The sequence below is a fragment of the Bufo gargarizans genome, chromosome 3, assembly GCF_014858855.1.
Source record: "Bufo gargarizans isolate SCDJY-AF-19 chromosome 3, ASM1485885v1, whole genome shotgun sequence".
Classification (NCBI taxonomy): Eukaryota; Metazoa; Chordata; class Amphibia; order Anura; family Bufonidae; genus Bufo; species Bufo gargarizans.
Window position 1 is genome coordinate 32,979,641 of NC_058082.1, and position 7,360 is coordinate 32,987,000.

The window sequence follows — 7,360 nt, forward strand, 5'->3', positions numbered from 1 at the left end:
TCCGCTAGTGTCTGCTCTGGCCAACCATCCTAATATAATTGCTTTTGGGGCGGTGGTTTGGCTAAAAAAACTACTTTTATTAATATGCTAATGAGCCTCTAGGTGCTATGGGGGCGTCATTACCTTCAGAAATTACCTTCAGAAACTGCCGCCCCCAGCGCGTCCCTCCAGCCCGCCCATCTCCTCCTGAATGCGATCCTCGTATGTATTCTGCGCATGCGCAGTAAATGTCTGACAGCTTCCCTGCTCAGACATCTCCACTGCGCCTGTTCCTCGGAGCACTATGGCGTCATCGCGCAGGCGCTGTGGAGATGTCTGAGCAAGGAAGCGGTCAGACATTCACTGCGCATGCGCAGAATACATACGAGGATCGCATTCAGGAGGAGATGGGCGGGCTGGAGGGACGCGCTCGGCGGCGGCAGTTTCTGAAGGTAGACGGAGCCTCTAGGTGCTAATGACGCCCCCATAGCACCTAGAGGCTCATTAGCATATTAATAAAAGTAGTTTTTTTAGCCAAACCACCGCCCCAAAAGCAATTATATTAGGATGGTTGGCCAGAGCAGACACTAGCGGATCGCTAGTGTCTGACAGCCAAATATGTGAAACCGAAGTGGTAGAAACCCTTTAAAGTTATTTTAGTATATTCATTTCTTATTCCTAGATTTCACATTAAAGTTATTTTATTAGTAAAATATTATTAGTTATTTTCTTGGTATATATTTTAAAATTACATTTACTTTATTAGTATATTTGTATTTATTTATAATTATTATATAAATGCTAATTTAATTTGTGTAATATATATGACTTATTTATTTTTATTATTTCTTATTACTTTAACATAATAACATATAATACCCACAATTAATAGGCGATATAAGGCTGGGGCTACCCAGTGACAATAGTGGTAATGATGTTGTAATAATAGTCTATGGTGTCGCGACATGTGTTGTAATGATAGTCTACGGTGTCGCGACAGTGACACAAAAATCCAACTTGGATGGATTTTTTGGGACTGTTACGTCGCATGTTTCAGTGCGACACCATTGAGGCCTCTTTAACACGACCGTTTTTTGTTTCCGTTTTGCGGGCCGTTTTTTGCATTTCGTATACGGAACCATTCATTTCAATGGTTCTGCAAAAAAAAAAAAAAAAAACGGAATGTACTCCGTATTTCCATTTTTCTGTTCCGTTGAAAGATAGCACATGTCCTATATTTGGCCGCAAATCACGTTCCGTGGCTCCATTCAAGTCAATGGGTCTGCAAAAAAAAAAACGGAACACATACGGAAATGCATCCGTATGTCTTTCGTATCCGTTCCGTTTTTTCTGAACCATCTATTGAAAATGTTATGCCCAGCCCAATTTTTTCTATGCAATGAATGTATACTGTATCTGCCATACGGAAAAACAGAACGGAACAACAGAACGGAAACATAACGGAAACAAAAAACGGAACAACGGATCCGTGAAAAACGGACCGCAAAACACTGAAATAGCCATACGGTAGTCTGAAAGAGGCCTGACTATCATTCTAAAAAATGTTGCAAGACTTTTTCACCCCTAGCCTAACTAAACAGCTTGCAGTCAGCGCACACAGTGGGGGCTAATGTGGCACCTGCTTCTGTGCACTTCAGCGTTTTAGCTCAGAACTTCAGAAGTGGCCCCTGCTCCCCATCACACCCCCCTGACCATAGCCTGACCACCTGAGGAGCATGCGACTTCAGCCTGCTGGACACCAGAACTCGGTAACATCTGTTCTCAGATATGACTCACCTACAAGCACTCCCAGGAGGAAGAGCACAGCCAGGGACATGATGACCACCAGGCAGGCTCGCTTTATTCCCTTCTTCCTCGGCATGACGAGCTTCACCTCCCCGGATCGTCTTCTTCCCTGCTCCCGAGAGATCAGAAAACCTTCTGAGAAGGAGGGAGAACTTCAAGAACTTTTAAAACTTTTGTTTTCTATTGCAGAACGTGAATACCGGCGCCACCTAGCGTCTGCAGCGGAGCATGACAGCTCGTTACTATAAAGTGGAGCAGGTGGATAAGGTCTGGAGCCTGGATGAAGAGAAAAACACAAGAGAACTTATATATAATTAATGCTATATACACATTACAAATAGCAGATTATTAAACATTCTGTCTTATCAAATGTCATTGACAGTGTTAGGGTGAGTTCATACTAGCGTTATGGCTTTCCGTTATAACAGGGTTATAACGGAACATAACGGAATCCATAGGACGGAATGCAAAACGGAAGCTTTTAAGAGGCATTCCGTTTTGCTCCGTCCTAATGGAAGTCTATGGGAAAACATAACAGATCGGTCTGAGTCCTGTCGACAGGACTTTGTTTTCCGTCTTGCATAACGGGAACCAGACGGATTCGTTTTGATTCCCATAGACTTCTATTAGGGCGGAGAGCAAACGTCATAATGTAAGTCTATGGGCAGGAGAACGGATCCGCCCTTCCGTCTTATGGATTCCGTTATGTTCCGTTATAACCCTGTTAGTGATACGCTAGTGTGAACCCACCCTTAAATTAATTCTGGGAAGCTGTGTTGCGTACAACTGACATTCAGTCTAGTATGGCGGTATTATATGGTCATTGCATGGCGGTCTTATTCACCAACATAATGGTGGTATTCTTAGGTCCACCTGTGCTGATATTTTTGAGTTACTGTTTGGTAGTATTAGGCCTCATGCACACGACCGTTGTTTTATTCCGTGTCCGTTGTTCCGTTTTTTGTGATTTTCTGCGGACCCATTGACTATTAATGGGTCCGTTGAAAACTCGGCTAATGCACCGTTTGTCATCCGCGTCCGTGATCCGTGGTTCCAGTCCGTCAAAAATATATAACCTGTCCTATTATTTTCGTGGAAAACGGTTCGCGGACCCATTCAAGTCAATGGGTCCGTGAAAAAACACGGAGGCACACAAGAGTGTCATCCGCGTTCGCGTCCATTTTTTTCCTTTCATTTGCATGGCAAACCTTTCTTACATTTTTTTTTTTACTTTCCTTTATGTCTGGTGATCCTCCAAAAATAAAGGAAGACGCACGGAAACAAAAACGGAAACGGATCACGGAACAACGGAACCTCATTTTGCGGAACGGAACACAACAACGGTCGTGTGCATGAGGCCTAAGGGTATGGCCAGACAGCACGAGTGGCAACACACGGCAGCCAATGACAGAGCTTAGCCTCCATACATCCAGCCGTACCATAACTCTGTAGTGGTATCATTCAGTCACTGTATGGCGGTACTATTCAGAACTAGTCACTGTATGGTTTTATTATCCAGTCACTATATGGTAATATTATTTAATTAATGTATAGTGATGTGGTTCAGCCACTGTATGGCAGTTTTATTAAGTCACTGTATGGTGGTATTATTATGTCAATATATATTGGTATCATTCAGCCATATATGGCGGTATTATTCTGTCACTTTATGGCGGTATTATTCAATTGCTGTATGGCAGTATTATTCAGTCACTATATGGTGCTCTGGTAGGCAGGGTAAGCGGAAGCAGAACAGAGGCAAAAAAACAGTTTGTAAAACAAAACTTCAGTGTTTATTCACACAGAAAAAACAAAGCGACATTTCTCAGCCTTAGTGTTCGTTCACACAAAGGAAAGTCCGTATGCATTCCGTTTCCGTATTTCCGTTCCGTTGAAAGATAGAACATGTCCTATTATTGCCCGAAAATCACGTTCCGTGGCTCCATTCAAGTCAATGGTTCCGCCAAAATAAACGCAACACATACAGAATGTACTCCGTATGTCTTCCGTATCCGTTCCGTTTTTGCAGAACCATTTATTAAAAATGTTATGCCCAGCCCAATTTTTTTTCTATGTAATTACTGTATATGCCATACGGAAAAACGGAACGGCAACACAATGGAAACAAAAAAACGGAACAACGGATCCGTGAAAAACACTGAAAAAGCCATACGGCCGTGTGAAAGAGGCCTTACTATGTGGTTAGCCGGACAGATTTATCTTCCTATGGGGCCCTGCGATTTCTCTACACGCCTCTAGCTGGATGTCTAACCTCCGTTTGCTGATATTGTGAGAGTCCAGATTACGGTATTTTACGGTCTGTGTTGGATTATCAGGACGAGGATGGGCGCCGGCTGTTTGCCTGTAACCAGCGGGGATTATCTAGGTTTAGGTGTATTGTGATCCCGCCGTCTCTGCTCCTGGGTTCTTACATTGAAACCCATTGTATTTCAATGCACTTCTATTGTTGTGAAGGGCGGTCGGTAATTGTCTGTTATCTTGCTGTAAAGATACGACTGTATGGGACGTGTACTGTGCATCGTCGTTACTCTGTATAATCCCTACAACAGGTGTCCAGCCGTGTGCACTTTGTATAATTCCCACCTGCTGCACCTATTGAAAAATCCATACTGACCTGTGCCCTGCTCCTCCGATCCTGGTGGTCCCCTTCCTATAAACACCCATATGGACAGGGTCACATGCAGCGCTCCAGCTGGTGACCTGGGACCCTGCAGCCATGTGGCCGGTAGAGAGCAGGTAAGTACGTCTTTGTTTCCAACAGGTACAGCAAGCCGGGGCGGAGATCTGCAGAGGATCTGTCACCACAACAGGCGGCGCCATCTGCAGGCACCATGATATAGAGCAGGAGGAGCTGAGCAGAATTGTACATAGTTTTATAAAGTTATTAATTTATATCTCTGCTCTTTCTATACGTAAAGGGGTTCTGCAGTTTGTTTAAACTGATGATCTATCCTCTGGATAGATCATCAGCATCTGATCGGAAAGGGTCCGACACCCGGGCAGGCGCTTCCATATACACAAGGGGGGCAATTTCCCCCGGGCCCCTGAGTCCTTTGAGGCCCCCAAGCCCACCACCCGACACCGGCCCGCAACTAACGGCAGGGCACAGGGAGATGAGCGCTTTCATTGTGGAAGCGCTCATCTCCATAGTCATCTGTATCGCCGTCCTCAGGATAGTGATACAGATGGCTGTGCTGTGGGGCAGGGGAGGGAGAGGCGTGTCCCTTCCCTGTTCCTCTGATAGGCTGCAAGCCTTGTGCCTGCAGCCTATCAGAAGCCGGTGCAGGCGGTGCAATGATGTCATCGCACCGCCTGAGCCGTACAGCGCGGAACACAGGCCGGAAGAGGCCTACATCGCATCTCTGTGTGATGGAGGTAAGTATAAGTGTGTTTTTTCTTTTTTTAAATACCGGACTATATGTTACTGCCACATGGGGGGAGCGGGAGGCACTTGATACTGGCATATGGGGGGGGGGGGTTGGCACTTGATACTGGCACATGGGTGGGGGTTGGCACTTGATACTGGCACATGGGGGTTGGCACTTGAAACTGGCACATGGGGGGTTTGGCACTTGATACTGGCACATGGGTGGGTTGGCACTTGATACTGGCACATGGGTGGGGGTTGGGACTTGATACTGCCACATGGGGGGGTTTGGCACGTGATACTGGCACATGGGGGGTTCGCACATGTACTGGCACATGGGGGACATGGGGGGGAAGAAAGGCACTTGATACTGTCACATTATTATGGGGCACTATCAGAGCTTCAACTGGGGCCACAAAGAAGGGGTATTTTATATGGGGGGCTCTGTGTGGTACTAGTATTATCTGGGGTATTATCTGTTTCTGCAGTACAGTATTGGTGGTAGGATGATTTCTCCAGAAGATGGGAGGATGATGGAAAAGTAGTAACCTAAGATTTTTTATTTTTTTTTGTCAAACTGCAGAGATGGAAAATGGCGACAAAATGGTGGTCTGGTCTGAAAGGAGAAGGAGAAGACGAGGACAGAGAACATCTACATCAAAGGAGACGTCACTGGATGTAAGAGGCATGGGGCGCTGTATTTCTGTAGTGATGGGGGGGGGACGTTAAAGTCTGCCGGGATCTCTACCAATCAGCTGTTTGAGAAGGCAGTAGTGGTGCGGCCTTCTCGCTGTTTACCGCAGGCCCAGTGATGTCACAAGTAGTATTACTGGCCTGGGTGGGGCTAAGCTCTGTTCACTTGAATGGAGCTTAGCCGCGCCCAGGCCATTGGATACTAGTCGTGACGTCACTGGGCCTGCGGTAAACAGCGAGAAGGCCGCACCACTACTGCCAGCGCCGCTGCCTTCTCAAACAGCTGATCGGCAGGGGTCCCGGGTGTCGGACCTGCCACCGATCAGATGCTGACGATCTATCCAGAGGATAGATCATCAGTTTAAAAAAAAACCTGCAGAACCCCTTTAAAGGGGTTGTGTTACTTCAGCAAATGGTATTTATCATGCAGAGAAAGTTAATACAAGGCACTTACTAATGCATTGTGATTGTCCATATTGCTTCCTTTGCTGACTTTATTCATTTTTCCATCACATTATACACTGCTCGTATCCAGGGGTTACGACCACCCTGTAATCCAGCAGTAGTGGTCGTGAATCATGATTGCACACTATAGGAAAAAGGCACCAGCCTCTCTAGTGGCCAGCGGGAGTCCACATAAGCCGAAGCTTTTTCCTATATTGTGCAAGCACGGCCACCACTGATGGATTGCAGGGTGGTCGTAACCCCTGGATACAAACCGTGTATAATGTGATGGAAAAATGAATCCAGCCAGCAATGGAGGCAGTATGGACAATCACAATACATTAGTGAGTGCCTTGTAGTAACTTTCTCTACATGATAAATGCAATTTTCTGACATTTGTCAGCCCCGTGTACAGCTATCAGTAACGGACAGCTCTCTCTATACACACTTACACAAGGAATGCTACCAATCATCGATAACAATCCCCCATGTACAGCGGAAGTCAGAGAGAGCAGAGATATAAATGTATAAGTTACAAGTTTTACTGAATCTTCTCCCATGAAGCTATATATCGGCACGTTCCGCTCCTCCTGCTCTAGAACATGAGGCCTTCAGACGGCTCTGCATGTTGGTGACAGGTCCTCTGCACTAAAGTGCGGAAAGCTGGAAAACCCTTTTTAATAAATCAGTGCAGCTTTTCTGAAAACGTACAAAAATTATGTTGGGGAAATCTATGAGTAATCGTGAACGTAGCAATATTGTAAAGTATGCATTAAATGAGGCACCCATAGTATAGAAATCCTGATTGTCTGATGTGCAACTAATGTATTCACTGTGTAGCAAGCAGGTGTCTGATACTGCGTCACTATGCACTTTTTTCTTGGCCAAGCATTGTGTCCACAGTCTTCACCGTGGTCAGGATTACTGGTGTCCTCAATGCTGCAAAATACAGGCAGATAACATCATGTAATACCATCAGGGAGGTGCCTGGCTCCTTATTCTGCAGTAGGACAACCACCCCAATCATACAGCCAGTGTCAGTAAGAACTA

General features: G+C 45.6%; 1 protein-coding gene across 1 annotated transcript in view; it reads right to left on the reverse strand.

The window, feature by feature from the left end:
• LOC122932638 (N-acetylated-alpha-linked acidic dipeptidase 2-like) overlaps positions 1–4,547 on the reverse strand; it is a 67,999-nt gene extending 63,452 nt beyond the window's left edge. The window contains exons 1-2 of the mRNA XM_044287163.1: positions 4,421–4,547; positions 1,777–2,061 (exon numbers count right to left, since the gene is read on the reverse strand). Of these exons, the coding sequence (XP_044143098.1) occupies positions 1,777–1,861 (85 nt within the window). The 5' untranslated portion in view covers positions 1,862–2,061; positions 4,421–4,547. The remainder of the gene's footprint in view (positions 1–1,776; positions 2,062–4,420) is intronic.
• Between the last annotated feature and the right edge of the window lie 2,813 nt (positions 4,548–7,360).